This window comes from Scomber scombrus, chromosome 21 (assembly GCF_963691925.1).
Source record: "Scomber scombrus chromosome 21, fScoSco1.1, whole genome shotgun sequence".
In the NCBI taxonomy this organism is placed as follows: domain Eukaryota; kingdom Metazoa; phylum Chordata; class Actinopteri; order Scombriformes; family Scombridae; genus Scomber; species Scomber scombrus.
In genome coordinates, this window is record NC_084990.1 from 14,365,048 (window position 1) to 14,381,160 (window position 16,113).

Here is a 16,113-nt window from a genome sequence, read left to right on the forward strand (position 1 = left end):
ATCAATTTATTTATATAAATCTAATCAGCCTTGGCAAATGTGCTAATACACCACCAATAATGGACACACAGATTAACAGGACTTTAAAACTATAACACCAGCTCAGCACCTTGGATGTTTGTAAATTTCAAGCAAATCCAATCCAAATTGTTAAGATATTTAAGTCTGGACCAAAGTGGTAGGCCCATTAACCAACAAACAGAAGATACCATTTCTACACCCACACCACCAGTGTGACTGCAATAGAGTGTTCACATTGGACACAAGTCAAAGTCCGCATGTGTGGACAACAACCTCAAAAATGACCATAAAATATAATGAACACTTCTGTGAAAGACCCTAAACAATGTGTGGTGATGTGTTTATAGCAATGCTGACATTCAAAAGTTTCTTGTGTCAGAGGCAGTTGCACTATGGCAAATCCAGCATATAGGTGAAGAAGAGTAAAGACTTAAAAAACACAAACATGTTTGGTAGAAGTAGAGGAGGGGGCAGTAGTAAGTAAGTAGTAAGAGAGGAGACATTTCCAAGGTGAAATGCAGACGATAAAACTCTGCACTGATTCAAGGTTGATTTATCAGCAGAGTCACTGCCATGTGTAGTCCATAATCTAAGATGACAAGCAAATTTCTCCCGAAAGTGGCTTGTTCGTCTATCCCTGATCTTAAATTTATCTCACAAAATGGCATGTCAGTCTGAGAGATCGCGGTCGATGTAACTCTGAGAAGGAGGTGTATGGCCTCGCTTTGCCGTGCCAGTTTCTCCATGTCATCTGATGAGAAATATGTCAGGATAACGGGGAAGAAGAGACGGGTCGGTCAGATACTATAGTAGCACATTTCAGAAGATATTCTGTGCACGTACTGTGATGTGGGCATGACTAAAATTTGACTTTAGCACTGTTAACCATTACGCAGAGGGACATCAATCCAGCAGCTGCTTTTGTCAGATTTGACATCTCCCTGCTTGTACATATGGATGGCTCATTTGTGCTATGCATGTTAAAGGTCATTGGTTATGGAAAGCATTTTAAACAGGCACTGTCTGACACTTAATTTAACTTTCTCAGGGTAAAGATGCACTTCATCACTCTGTCTACTTAGATAGATTTTGTGTAAAAGCACTCTCATAAAGGACACAAGAACACAAACACTCACATACTTACATCAAGGTCAGTGTCAGGTCAGTATAAATAAAGCTCATGTTCTTGTTTAGTAGGACACTGAACAGCAGTTTAAATATCTGCATTACAGTCCTACTACAGTTCAGATTCACCTTCTGCACGTGCTTACCAGAGCATCAGAACTTTGGAGTTGACAGGTGGACACCCTGTCCCTGACCCTCCCCTATGACAAGGCTGTCACATCAATGACAGACCTATAAAAGCCCTTGTGGTCGTCTTGTCGCTGGTGGTTAGTGGAGTTTTATCCGCACTACTGTACAGAAAATGAACAGTAAGGTAGGAGCGAAGGCCACAAATAAAGTAAGCACTTCAACTTTGGTTTCTTTTTCAGAAGAAATGTCAATGACAATATTGACCCGCTACCCTTGAAGTTCCTTTTACCTGCATTTCTTGGTTGATTTGTTTCCTGCCTCTGTGTATTTCTAAGGAAATGCTTTTCAAACATCAGCAGCACCTGCAGAAACAAAGAGCTGCCATTGCCCACAGAATGAAGAAGCTAGCAGCAAAGGAGGCGGAGATAACAGTAAGTCTGTTATATTTCTTAACTCTGTTATGAGTAGAAATACAATACAATACAGATCGCTTGCTGACATTCAGTCAGTCAGTCATTAGTTGATTTATTCTCACCTCCTTTTTTGTTATAGCCTGCTAGCTAATAGTAAACACCTGCAAAATCACACAAGGTGGTACCATACAGTATGATGGAAATATTGACTTTGTGATGTGTTTCTATACCTCTTAAAAGTCAGAGATATTGTTAAAGTCATTCATGGTTGATGTGGGAACACTCTGAATCATTTAGGGGTTTAAAAACAGCAAACAGGAAAATTTGTCCATGCTGTGTAAGTGTCAGTGAAGTGAACATCATGTTCGAAAATAAGCCAAGGGTGCAAGAGTCAACAGAGCCATTGTTATGTACCCTGAATTCATGATGCATGCTTTGTCACCTAGCGTGATATGATTTGTGGGCCTACTCTTTTTTTTCCAGAGAGTTAAGTGATCAAGTGCCCACATAGTCTCTTCGTTTTTATTTTTGCTGACAGCACTGGAACATGGAGTCTGCCCTTGTGCTGCTGTAGGAAATTCATTTCAAGGTTAAATTAGTTTTTTATTCTGAAACGCACTTGCACATTTCTGTCTTTTTTCTTTTTCTTTTTGCATTGTCCTAGATTGCCATTTTTCTGTGCTCTACAATCAATGGGGCATGTCTCCCATAAATGTGCCTTGCTGTCATTTATTGCTCTCTGTTCTGTATAAAAGAATATTTTCTTAGATACTGGAAGTGTTGCATATGGTCCTAATTATCATACTGTGAACAAAGGTGATTATATCAAGTGTTCTCAACACTATATTAAAAAAACGGGATCAATATCAAGGGTGGGTCATTATCAAATAAAATAGCCAAATGCATGGCTATGTGTTTGACTATTTGAGATGAAAAATACTATAACTGTATTTGTTCTGTTCCTTCTTACCCCCCATGGTTCCTCAGAAAAAGACCAACGCATTGAAAGAGAAAATCAAAAAGAGATATGAGGATATGAAGCGGGTTCTGGATGAGGATCTTCGGATCACACTGACCCAGCTGGACACGGAGCTTGAGGCCACAGAGAAGTTAGTGGAGGACAGAGTAGAGTACTGCTACCTCCTCACCCAGGAACTGGACCAGGAACTGGCCAACATCAGTGCCCAGATGGAAAAGGATACACAAGAAGTTCACATGAAGGTGAATACAAATCCAAAATGGTGATTTAATTGTGATGCCATTTCCAATTTATGGGGCATGTCTATTTTACTTTTTGTGTCAAGTTCTTAATGCTATAAATATGTTGTTTTTATACTTTCTACAGAATGCTGAAACTGAAAAAAGGTATGTCTACATGACAGAAAGTAACAGTCTTCTCTGCTACAAAATCTTTTGCATGGTTACATTTGCTAAATGAGGCATAGGAAACTAACTCAGTGGCTACAAAACATTAAATTTGTTCTCTTTTGACAAACGGGAAATACCAGTTCCATTCAATGACGGAAAAGATGCGTAATTGACCTAGTATCTGGATTTGTTTATTTACCGCCAATTACTTGTCTCACTTACTGAAAATACACGTCATTTTAATCAACCACACTTCCTTGTTAGTCTCAGGGACAATTTATTCACACACTATCAAACACTGTGTAGACAAAACGTGATACAAACATGACATCATGCTCATACCAAGAGTACCAAATTAAATCCGATGCTCATTCTAGGATACTTCCTTACATATTTTTGGGTAATGTTTGTTTTACAAATGTACTATTACTACGATTAATATTTGTTAATGTCAACTTTAATATGGTCGTAGTTCTTCCATGTTTTATTTGTATTTGATTATATGTGTTTATACTTGTGGTTTAAAATAGATTTGTCACATAGCTTATTGTTTCTAAAAAAAAAAGAAAGAAAAAAGCTTGACAATTAACCTTTCATTGTTTTCTGTCTTGTTCTTTGTTTGAAATCAGAATTTCTGAGACACTGAAGTTGACTGACCCTGACCTGATTAAGATAGATGAGTTCAAGAATGCACAACTTTTGAGTATAACCATCAACTTGCAGTTGATCATCAGATCCCAGATCCCAGTCACCCAGAAACTGTTTCAGAGCTGTGAGTTAACCTAGAACCACAGGTAGATTGAAACATGAAGGAATCTTACTCCAGGCTTTTTTCAAAGGTTACAATTACCATTAATTAGGACATGCCACTGTTATCAAATCTTTGTCTCAGTTGTAAGAAGAACGTGACAACTTATCTGCACCATCTTTTGTACAAAACACTGGACTGATTTGTTGTGTGTTCTGCAGATGCTGCAGATGTTGTCCTCGATGCCGACACTGCCCACCCCAAGCTGATTATCTCTTCAAACGGTGACTCAGCCACCTACACAGACACCTGGCAGGATGTCCCAGAGACACCCTCTCGCTTTGACACCACCCTAAATGTAATCAGTGAGCAAGGCTTCAACAAGGGCTGCCAGTACTGGGAGGTGGATGTGAGTGAGAAGACCTACTGGGAACTGGGTCTCACCTACCCGAGCATTCCACGCACAGGCCGAGAGGAGGTCTGCTGGCTTGGCCGTGGCAGGGATTCTTGGTGTGTGGAATACTTTAATGGAGACTACACAGCCTGGCATGATGGTGTTCAGTATGAGCTGCCCCTGCTGGCAGGAAGACAGTTCACCCGCATTGGGGTATTCTGCAGCATCCCTGGGGGCTTAGTGTGCTTTATAGGAGCTGATACCATGACCCCCCTCCACTGCTTCTGCACTGGGACATTCACTGACACCCTATATCAAGCCGTATGTACTGGTCACGACAATGGAGGCACAAACTGGAAGTCCCTAAAGATTTGTGATGCTTCCCGATCAGCTCCTGTTCTTTGAGGTGGGGCAGGAATGCGTCCAGGGTAGAAGGGAAGGAGCAGAGATGGTCAGGAATGTGTTGTGCTGTGGGGTATGCGCATCAGCTGCCTGATCAGACATTCCTGGCTGCATCAGCCTTGGATACTGTGCGTGTCAGGCTAGTCTAAATATATTTACAGGAATAGCTGAAGAGTATCTCTACTTTAGATTCACCAGTGATTGGGTTCATTTTCAGTAATTCATGCGTTTCTTCACAGTGGACATGCCAAAGCTGCTCATCATGTTCTGGCAAAATGGTTATTTCCTCAACTGATGATATGATAGTACATATCTAAGTACTTTTTAACATCTCAGACCATTGATTCCTACTGAAGACATTGATCTAGACTATTTTCTGTTGCGGATTAATACACATTTGGAGTGCTTGCCAGTATTTATGGCAACAGAAGTGTATCTGAGACTAATCATCTTCTTAGTATTGAATAAACCTGTCACCCATTGCAACACTGTGGCTCATACGTGTGTTTTTAATAGTTTTGTGGACAACAGTTCCATAGCACAGAGGAACCATCTATATCAGGCTTTGACAACAAGGCAAAACCTATTAATAGATTCAATTCATTGTCGGTTTTGGTCATTTCATTTAGATTTGATGACAAAAAATATATACAATATCACAAGCCTTACCTTTTTTGTTTGAACAGAAAGCTAAAGATGTTTATTGTCTATTATCATTAGAAACATGGACAGATGCAAATATAAAACAATAGTGAGTATGACTTCAGGGTTTTGTTCAAAAACATTTTTATTACATTTTTAATGTCTTCAATATTTGATTGTAATATTCAGTGTATTCATTTACCATATGTCAAGCATCATATCAGCCTTTCAATGTGATCTTTGATCACATATATGCTAGGGGAGGAGATAAAAAGAATTACACAACTCATTACACAATAAATTCTTTATGTTTAATACAATAAAATGTTTACATAAGCATTCCTCTGTTTCGAAAAATTATTTAAACAAGGTATTATTGCCCCAAAATGAAAAATTGGGCCAGATTATACTTTTCTATTTAATGCATTCATTCATTTTTCCAAATCTTTTCAAATATATTCCTGAGGACAACAGCATTTAACACCGGAAAGCATTTAAAATTTTACCCTCTAAAAATAATTTTTTCCCTCCTTCAATTCCATTCCAAAACAAGTGGAGCAAACACTACTTTCAGCACAGGTTGGGCACCACATCACTGATCAGAGATCCATGTGTTGAGAGGATTCGAGAGTTGTGTCTGTATTGGACAAGTGCACTGGTTAAAATGGGAAATGCCAGTATTGATCACACCTCTGGCTCCAATAAATATTATATAAGTGTGCTATGAAATAAAAAAGTGACTGATAAAAAATACAATTAGTGAAAAGGGGAAAATATAATGACAAATTAAAGCTATTGCTGAACTTTTCCCCAAAGTTCCTGACGTATGCAGTCATGTGAATAATGTAAAAACATTGCAGCAACAGTGAGAGTGTGTATTGTAGACATGTGGATTGTGTATGTTCAGACTTGTCACCACCAGTAATAGCTGCCTCTGTGATTGACACACTTAAGGACAATGATACGGCGTATCTGAAGAAACAAACTTTGTGTAAGCTGTAATGACAAAATGGCAAATGTCTTTCATTTGGAAAAAATATATTGTTAGTTTTTATCAAATAACTCAATGACAATAAATCATTCACTAAATAATACAATGTTATTTTAAGAAATATTTGGCAATATGTTTAAAAATAATAAATCAAAGCAATCTAATTGTTTTTTGTTTTTACTTTAATCAAAATCAAAGCTCAATTTTTAAATTAAGTAGGAAGACATTGCTTAGTACCTGTTACTGTGTGTTACAGTGTAGTGTGTGTTAAAGTGTGACAATGTACAACACTAATATACAGTGAAATGATGTGGCATTTGTGCTTTGGGCTCCTGTCCAGTTTTACATAATGATATTTCCCAAATTTATGACACAGCTTTAGACATTCTCAAGTTTTCTATCTGGAGTAAAAATCCTAAAATCTGTATCATATTCTTTGCTAAAGATACAGTTGTTAATTTAAGGATTCAAAAAAGGGAAATTCATAAAACTGATTTGTTGGACCCTGACTATTAATAAGACAAATGCGTAGTTTTGATCATATGCAATTACATGAACTTCACTTATGCAGGCTTGAACAACAAGCGAGTGAAGTTGTCAACATCACGCTGAGAAAACTGGCAAAGTTTGCAAATGATCCTTGCTTTTATGGAGGTGGACTATACTATGCACTTGACCCAAGATCTCATAGAACTAAGCATTACAAAGCAAAAGATTGGACCTTCCTAGCCATACATATATGAAATTCTTTAACATTACATTTACCCACTTAATGGGACATTAAAGAACCTGAGGATGCCAGCATGCTGCTACCAACTTAAACTTGCTAGGAAGGCTGAAACACTGCGCCTTTGGCAAGAGCATCATGAAGTTTGTGCTCAGAGGAGTGTTGTCTTTTTCTTTTGCCTCTTTTCTGGACGATTGACAGCTGAAAACATTAAAACACAGATAGCTGAAAATGATCTGATCCATTTTCCAGATGCGTTTTTTGTTTTTGCCTCCACATCAGACAGGGCTGTTAATCAAAGCAGGTCCCTCATTTCTCATATGGCAAACGTAGGATTCGTAATCACTCTAATTTGTTTCCTAGTAGAGATTTCTATAGACTGACCTGAGATAAAACATAAGGACAGCATTCATTCACAAAGGCTTTTAAAAGAATAGTTTGACATTTTTGGAAGTACGCTTATTTCCCCTGAGTTGGAAAGAAAAGATGCAAGATAACTCTCATGCATTAAGGGATATGAAGCTACAACCAACAGTGTAGCACAAAGACTGGAAACACACCTCTAAACCTTACTAATTATCACATCAAATCAACAACTTGCTGTCAGGTTTTGTCCAGATTAAATATAGGTATAAATATAAGATATAACATGTTGATTAGTGAACTTTTAGAAGTGCTGGAAGGCTTTGTAACCCCCGGAAATTGCCAGGCTAGCTGTTTCCCTGTTTCCAGTCTTTTTGCTAAGCTAAGCTAATAGGCTGCTGACTTTAGATTCATATTTACTGTACAAACATGAAAGTGGCATCAATCTTCTCGAACTCTCTGCAATAAAGGGAATAAGCACATTTTACAAAATGTCAAACTATTCATTTAAAACATTTAACTGTCCTTTGTTTTCTAATTTAATTTTGGTTAATAGTTAGTTATTGTATTGTACACTGTACAAAGGACATAGGACTGCCTGTTATCTGTTTCTGGAGATATTACTCTCAGTCAATCAGAAACCCTGATCTAGGCAATGAAAACAAGCTTTGCCTTGAACAGTCCTGTCCACTAGGTACAGTTCCTTTCAACATCTGTTTCAAATGCTGGAAAATGGTGAAACACATATTCAGATATGATTCCCCAAACCCACAAAAAACTGGCAGCAAATTTTCTGGGTTGGTAGAATAACATGGATATTTCACAGTGCCTGTCGACAAAGATCAGATCAATGTGACGCCATTATTCTGAAGAATAACCTGAAGAGGAAGTTTCACCATCAACACATGAACGCGGAGTGTCACTGTAAATGTTTTTCTCTTCTCACGGAGTGCTCATTTTCAGGCCCAGCTACACGTGCAAAATGTCATACGTGCTCTAAATGTGCAGTGTCCTGCTGGGCCTGAATCATCCCTGAATGCTTTGACCGCTAAGTCGGTGCCTGATACAGTCAGTCTGGTCAGTCCAGTCAGTCAATCGGTCAGTCTGTGGTGTCATACAGTACAGTCAGTCAGAGTGGCGGTCAGTTAAAATACAGTTCTTTCGTCAGCATAGAGACCACGCAAGGAATCTGCTTCTTCTCACTGAAGCGTGGGTCTTCAGACCAGGACTCAAAGCTGGTGGCCACCATGTAGTTGACACGTGTCAGGATCTGCATTATTTCCAGCTGCTTGCCAAACTCGTTGAGGACATTGCAGAGCGCCTGGACAAACCAGGAGCCACGCCCAGGGTTCCTCCATGAGTAATACCCTGCAAAGTCATCATGGATCAGCAATGAAACTGCTAACTGATATCCCAGCATAGATGTTAAAGATTCTTAAAATACTCTTACTTCAAGCATTCATACATTTGCCAGTACAAATATTTACTTTAAAATGAGACTTCAATTCAAACCTGTTTACCTGGCACAGTGGAGTAGGCAAAGAGGAAATCTGCCTCTACAGGGATCTTATGTCTTGGATTAGCATCAGTCTCCAGGGTATCGTTTGGCGGACCCGAATCTGTCTGTATACCATCATCAAATTCAGAACCCCGACAAGCCTGGTGAAGTAAATGAAATGACATTTCATTGTGATCCTGAGTAGCATTCTCAACGATGACCTGGTGAAGCAATTAAAAATTAACTGTTTTTAAAAGCTGGTTTAGGAAACACTTTTTAAACAATTATTATCCACCGTCCTTTTGGGGAGCCACTGAAAGTCATATCCATCTATCTACTCAACACTGTTAGATCTAAAGTTACTTTTTTTTTTTAAATGTTTTAAAAACTAAATTAAACCCCTCTGTTAACTACTTGGGTCAAAAGGGGTGAACACTACAACCTGTCATACAACTGTAACATTATTGTTACTTCACAACCACCATATCACACCATATTTTTCTCATCACACTCTCATTTGTAAAAAATGAAGTCTTCAGAATTGCATACCTGGATGAAGAAGAGTTTTGGCTTTCCGACTAAGCTTTTGCACATGTCCCCCCTGAACAGCGAGGTCATGGACTTGATGGGCATGGCTCCGTCTGTGCCGTAGATCATGCCTTCCTCACCGTGGCTTAGCAGGATACAGGCGAAACACGAGCTGTCACTATGGTCTTCCTCCGAGGCTGACCCATACACACACAGACAAACACTCAGCTCTTAGGCCTCATTAAACTTTAGATTAATTAATGAATTAATGATCTCAGTAACGTAATCCATTCTGGGACGTATTAAGCCCTTTACTCATTTCAGATACTTGAAGAATATGTTGTTGCGGTTGTGGATGTGACATTAAATATCTTAAAATATTACTGTAACAGTTGAAATATCAATGTTTCCTTGGATGAATCTTGCAACACTATAAAAAGATTTAAAATGTAAGGTTCTTTTTATATATAAATGACTTTTGTGTATTTCAATTTCAATTAGGTTACAATTTTATAAACTTGTAATCAAATGTTGCGACTCAGCATATTGCTAGACCCTAACACACAATGGTATTTGTCCCCTAAGGAGCATGAAAGTGCTGAGCTAATTCAACTGCAATCTTCCGGCTGCCATTTAAGACGATGAGTTGTTTTGTGTTTAAAGTTGATATTTTAGCCAGCGGGTTACACGAGAGGAAAGCATTCATCCTCAAGAGAACACAACTTTGCTCATTAAACTTCATCACAATATGTCCATTAGATTTTTACAGCTTTTGTGTACTAGCAGACATTTTGACATGATGAAATCTGGCCAGTCGACCTGCAAGTCTGATTGATGATACCAAAAGTTGAACCTTTTCCAAGATGGGTAACAACTTCAGTAGTGTATGAAATTACTTTTACAACAGCACCACCTGCTGTTTTGCCCAGTGGTTTAAATAAACACACATAATAGAGTCGTTAAGTTTCTTAAATGTGCACTTAAGGCAGGTAACTGTACTATAATGCATGTATAAATAAGGATCTATTATATACTTTAAAACTATTAACTTCCAAAGTCAGGGGACATCTGTGCTGCCAGTACCTGAAAATCCAATTCTTTTCACATTTTCACACACAATAATGTAACCAAGATGCTATTACAAGAAATGTGATTTTACTTTATAATTTTGTCAACATTCAAAACATCTTTTAAGTTGAGGCATACAACTCAGCCTCAATTTAGGTATCACCTTAACCAGGAATCCAGTCAGTTCAGCATTGTTATGTATTTTGTCCAATTTAAGAGAAAAAGTAAAAAGTAAAAAATGATTTGGGCACCAAAGCGGAATAGCAGAAGACTTCACTACTCACCCTCTTTGAGAAGACGCTCCATCTTCTCACATGTCTGATCATTGTAAATGAAGACGTCAAAGCCCAGGCTCTTGAAACACTTGAACAGCTCACCCGCGTCTCGGTCCGTCCCATTGCGTACATTCATCCCTGTGGAGACAATCTGCTTAGAATACACACTCTTTATGCAATAATGCTGAGTGTTGACATTCAAATAGGAGGTGTACAATGTGTATGAAACATGTTTGCTGTACCTGTCTTTTCATCAAAGTTTTTATTATTGATGATGATGCACTTTCCCACTCGTTGGTGGCTCATCTTATACTGGAATGTTGGTGAAACAATTCTGTAATGGCTTTCAGAAGAGTAGTCCTGCTCACGCGTCTGGCCATCCTTATTCTTCTTACTAACGGAGTCAGAGAGAAAAAGAAAATTAAGGAGAGTTACATCACTACACTCCAACAACATTCATTACTTTCGAGCTGTACCTAATGCAAAACATTTCTTAAGATCAGCTGATCATTGGAAAAATATACAATATGAAAGAACACATCTATAGTAATATTATTACTACTATTACTTTTTTTACACCGCAATAACACAAAATAAAATAAAAACCCAAAGGAACAGAAATATGGATGAAAATAACTAAAATAAACACAGGGGCCATTTCAAAAAATGAATTTTAACCCAACAAACCTAACTTCTGTGATGCAACAAGTGAAAAAGTTCTTATCTTCAACAATGTCCATAAGCGCTATTAAACTTGACTCTTACCCAACATTAGGGCGTCTTAGAAGCCAAAAGTTTTCAAAATAATGTCCTGGACTCTTACAGAACATTATAATCACTTTTAAGCCCAAACAGTTTCTACAAATAATGGTTACTATAAGATAAGTCAACGTCAAGACCTCAAGTGCAAGAAAAACTCACATGAAACTGAAAACGCTATGAACCACTTACTCAGAACCTAAAGTGTACATACATTTTCAAATAAGGCATTAACTTCACGGCCAAATTTGGTCGCAGTAATCCACCGTCTGGTTAAAGAGGAAACTAGAACATTTTTGTTAAGCTAAGATATAAAAAAAAAAGCAGTAGCGTATCAATGTAGATAGAGCGAGAGGAAATCTTCCACGAGTGGCAATTCTCACAGACCTGTCATATTTCCATTCTTGAAAAGATCCATCCAGATAGCTTAGCCAACACTGGCCCATTGGGGGCTTACAAAATCCAGGCTTGTTCCAGAAGAGCCTAGTCATCAGGTTACTCAAGCACGCGAACAATACACAGCAACGCGCACCAGCCACCTCATGCAAACACACTCACAGGCAACCCAGCCATATTCGAATAAACATGTGATCCAGAACTTTTGACGCCTCCCTCCCACCTCCAAACTGTGCCAACATACCCTACCAAACAATTGCGTGAGGGTGGGCAAAGAGCTGCAACTCTGTTTTGCTGTGGGCTGGGCATGCCAGAAAGAGGAGCAGGTAAGAGGAGGGAGAAGAGGAATATGAGGCGGCTGTGTCAGACTTACCTGGGTTCGTCATTAAGCGCTACGCCACTCTGCATCTGAAATGCGTTGGTTTTGTCTCGTTTCTTTTTTTCCCCCAAAAGAGTACGTTTCTCCAGACCTGGCAGCTTAATTTTTGGCTGTGTACTAGGATACTGACATGCTCTCTGTACTGGATGGAGACCTGACTGGGCCAGCGGGTGCTGAGGACAGGGGCGGCGCACTGTGAGCCCCCTGAGTCAGCAGCCTTGCCACCACACCAGTGATTTCTAAAGGCCTATTCACACATGGCCCCTGTGCCTCGCTCCCTGCTGAGGTCAGAAAGGGCAACAAGTTGCTCCTCTGCTGACAGGCACATAATCCACCTGTACCGATATACATACTGTGAGTGCCTAACCATCTCAGCCTTTACACAAGAGGCACAAGAAGGAAGACAAAAAGCAACCATTTTGCTAAACATCTTAAACTTTGATACTTTGATGAAATAATCGTCTCAGCTCCACTACAAATTACTAAGAACATACACGTTATTAGTCATTTCAATTCTTTGTTTTAAATAAAAATCAAGAAATGTAGACTAAGAGACGGTAATTATCATCTTTATGACCTTATAAACAGCTCCTCACAGATAGGCATGACTCAACAGGCCTCACATGTTGATCTATTGGTTGGTCATGCCTTCTTCCTCTGAAGGACGCCACCGAAGTACTGTAGATAAGCTGGTGTCAGTTTCGTGTAATATTTCTAAATATGGCACACACGTTTCCTGTTAGGTAGACATGACTAAGCGACTATGCAGATTAGGTATACGTCATTTAAACATTAAATAAATGCTCACTTCTCAAATACGCTTGTCATGTTTTACGCTTGTCATGTTATAATTATAATTACAAATAATTCAGCATATTTCAAAGACCCAATATGCCTCATTTTGTTATTTTATGTTTTTTCTTCTTTTTTTGTTGTTGTTGTTGTTTTTTAGAAACTAGCTTTATTTAAAAACAAATCCTCCACTGTTATCCTGACATTTTGGATAAAAGTCAAAATGCCACACAGAACACACAGAATTAGTGTTTGATTATCAGTGTCTGGGAGAAACCTGCTCCACTACAAAGGTTTGTAGTGCCACCTTGTGAGTCAGACTGGAATAAACAGAGGCTACTCTCTGTAACGCTCATGTAATGTCTGTGATGCAGTTCTATGCTATCAACTTTTATTGTGTCAATCACACTGAATTTATATATCATCCATGATTTTGGCCTTTGATCACAGTGTGAAAAATCTGTTTTCACGCCCCTTTGCCCCATTACACAAATTAGATCATACAAAACTGGGTTGTTGGGTCAAATCAAGGATATAGTTTTTTTTAATTTTTAATGGTTTAAGTAGTTGGGTGCTAAAAGGAAATATGCTACCTCCATGTTTAAAGAATACATTATCTTCTGAATACACCTCCGGTAAATTCCTAGTCTCAGAATATTTGTGTTTTCTATTCTTCTATAAAGTTGTTGCACACTTTAAAGGTATACTATACAGGATTTTCCTAAAAAAACAACATATAAACTCATACAAAAGTAATGACTCTCAATCATCACTTATGATGCACTAGAAGTGTGTTGCGTTGTCAATTTTTGGGCAGTGGGTGTGGAGCCCTCAGCCAATAACGGTGTGCAGGTGTGAGGTTGGAACTTTTAGCGTAGCGACCAGGTTACATTGCTGTCTCCGTCTTTCTCCTCTGCTGCACTCTGCTTTCTGTCTATGTGTCATGGTTGTATATGAGCTGCAGCACGCAGCGCAGAGAGGCCACAGTGGACACGATGAAGCTCTGCATTCACACAAAATCTGGCAATGCAGCACCTTCCTGCAGGGTTGTGTGGAAGTGTGGACATGTTTATTTGTGCTTAAAAATCTTATCACTGTTTCACGGCTTTGTTCTTACCAGCGCCGCTCGCTCTGTTCATTCATGTTATAGCTTGCTTAACCACTGCTGCTTACACTCTCATGCTGACTCGTTGTAGAGGAGGGGCTAAATTTGAATGCTATGTGTTGAGGTATTTGGTGACGTACAACCATTGCAAAATCATTTCTACATTTATAAGGAACATGTGAAATCAATACCTTAGAAACATTACTAATTTAACACAAAAACATATTTTTCTTTCTACATTAAGTAGAATTTAAAAAGTTACCAGCACAGGAACAACCAGGGGTGAAAACAGGGACAAATAGACAATAACAAATACACCTTGCCTGCCCAGCACCACTGCCACTAAAGATGAGTAACTACTGAGGGAGAGGCCGGGGCAAAAAACAAAACAATCTACACAGACATTTCAAAAAGAACCACACTCTGAAGAAAAAGGAACAGGACTGCGACCACAAAATAGTCTAGTCATGCCTTTCAGGTTACGCAATGCCACAGAAATTAAATATAACAGACGGTATGAATCACTTGCAAAGTATCAACAACCTAAAAAGGCACATATTAGTCCACAAATGAGTAGTAGTTTAATAAAGGATAATAATCCTGCTGCACTATAACTCTACTACTGAAACAATCCAACTCTCATAGACTATTGATAACTGAGGAATGAGTAATAATGGAAGTGAAAGCTCCATGCACAGTCTTGTACATAATCTATTGAAGTGAATGTTAAGTGAATTTAATTCCTTATGGTCCAAACTATGTTCATTTCTCCCACGAATATGTGGGTTTATAGGTTAATGGATAAAGTATAGGAAAAGAGGAAGTCACCCAAACAGTAAAAATCTCCCTCTGCGGTCAGGTTTGGCGTCTATTTCGTCTCCACTCAGCTTCCCCTCCTCATCTTCAAGTTCAGTTGGGTTTGCAGGTTCTCCAGCCATCTGCATCAACACATATTCTACATTTCATCACATGGTTTACTATACATTAACTTAACAACTCCAGTTTCACGAACGTCGACTTCATTTTCATTTCCTTATTGCCCATCACTGCTAACATCAACACTGCTCAAAAGGTTTAAAATAATAATAAACAACCACAGTTATAATAAGCTATGAGCTATACTAATTAGTTTTTTAAATCATCACTTCAACCTAGTTAGCTTTTTGCCTGATTAGCATAAAACACATTTATGCCAACTCTTGCTATAACGCTAACAGAATAAAAAACTGTTAAAACTTATCAGCGGCTACGTTAGCATGAACTTACACTCTGTTATTCGTGTATTTCTTTAAGTCAGCTTGGTTGACTGCACAAAAATTGAGCGTGTGTCGGTTTTTCTTCTCCGCAGTTTGTCTTTATACCAACTTTCTGTTCCTTAGAAATCTTCAGAAAACGAAAGTACACTCAGCTTGGATGTCTGTGCTGCGTCACTACGTCACAGCCGTGCGTCACTCAGGTCTGCTTGATATTCAAAAAGTTTATACAACAGCCAAAACTTCATAGACAGTATACAGAGGTAGAGAGTTACTCAGTATATTTATTCAGGTAGTACTTAGGTACACTATTGAGGTACTTATACCTATATTTGATGCTCTATTCTAGTCTAGTTTTTCATTTTATTTTTCTCTCTTTCTATTTTTCGGTACTGGGGTTTTTGTTTTTAATTGTATGTTTTAATGTTTCCAATTGTTACAATTATTACTATATTTATTCTTACTTGTATGTATTGATGTTTTTTTTTCCAATTCTTACTGTCAAATGTGAGATACTAAGTCATTTTAGATAAAAAGTCATTATTTCAAGAAAGTTTCTCATTATATTGACCTACAGGATCTTTTTTCCCCATCACATTGGTGGAAATGGGCTTCGATAACTATCAGATGGAGATTTGACATAATATAACAAGCTTTTAAAATACAACATATCAGTAAAGATGACACCAGTGGTTTTTTAACCTTTTTGTCTTATAAAAAAAGGGGGGGTTGTAGTC

At 38.4% G+C, this 16,113-nt stretch overlaps 2 protein-coding genes across 4 annotated transcripts; one reads left to right on the forward strand and one right to left on the reverse strand.

Moving 5' to 3' along the window:
* Positions 1-1,613: 1,613 nt before the first annotated feature.
* si:ch211-28p3.4 (E3 ubiquitin-protein ligase TRIM39) lies at positions 1,614-4,603 on the forward strand. The gene is made up of 4 exons (XM_062442240.1): positions 1,614-1,706; positions 2,676-2,909; positions 3,696-3,828; positions 4,026-4,603. Exons 1-4 carry the CDS (start codon positions 1,614-1,616, stop codon positions 4,601-4,603), a joined length of 1,038 nt encoding a protein of 345 aa, XP_062298224.1.
* Positions 4,604-5,420: 817 nt separating this feature from the next.
* Positions 5,421-15,510, reverse strand: casp7 (caspase 7, apoptosis-related cysteine peptidase). Of its 3 annotated transcripts, none has more exons than XM_062442386.1 (7): positions 15,390-15,510; positions 14,952-15,078; positions 10,935-11,086; positions 10,702-10,830; positions 9,371-9,546; positions 8,844-9,042; positions 5,421-8,691 (listed from the first exon to the last, which is right to left on the reverse strand). In XM_062442386.1, the coding sequence occupies exons 2-7, from the start codon at positions 15,065-15,067 to the stop codon at positions 8,465-8,467; spliced, it is 999 nt and encodes a 332-aa protein (XP_062298370.1). In that variant the 5' UTR covers positions 15,068-15,078; positions 15,390-15,510; the 3' UTR covers positions 5,421-8,464. The 3 variants fall into 3 exon arrangements, with proteins under 3 accessions (XP_062298370.1, XP_062298372.1, XP_062298371.1); XM_062442388.1 differs by having other exon boundaries at positions 5,422-8,691; positions 8,844-8,982; XM_062442387.1 differs by having other exon boundaries at positions 5,422-8,691; positions 14,952-15,061; positions 15,390-15,492.
* Between the last annotated feature and the right edge of the window lie 603 nt (positions 15,511-16,113).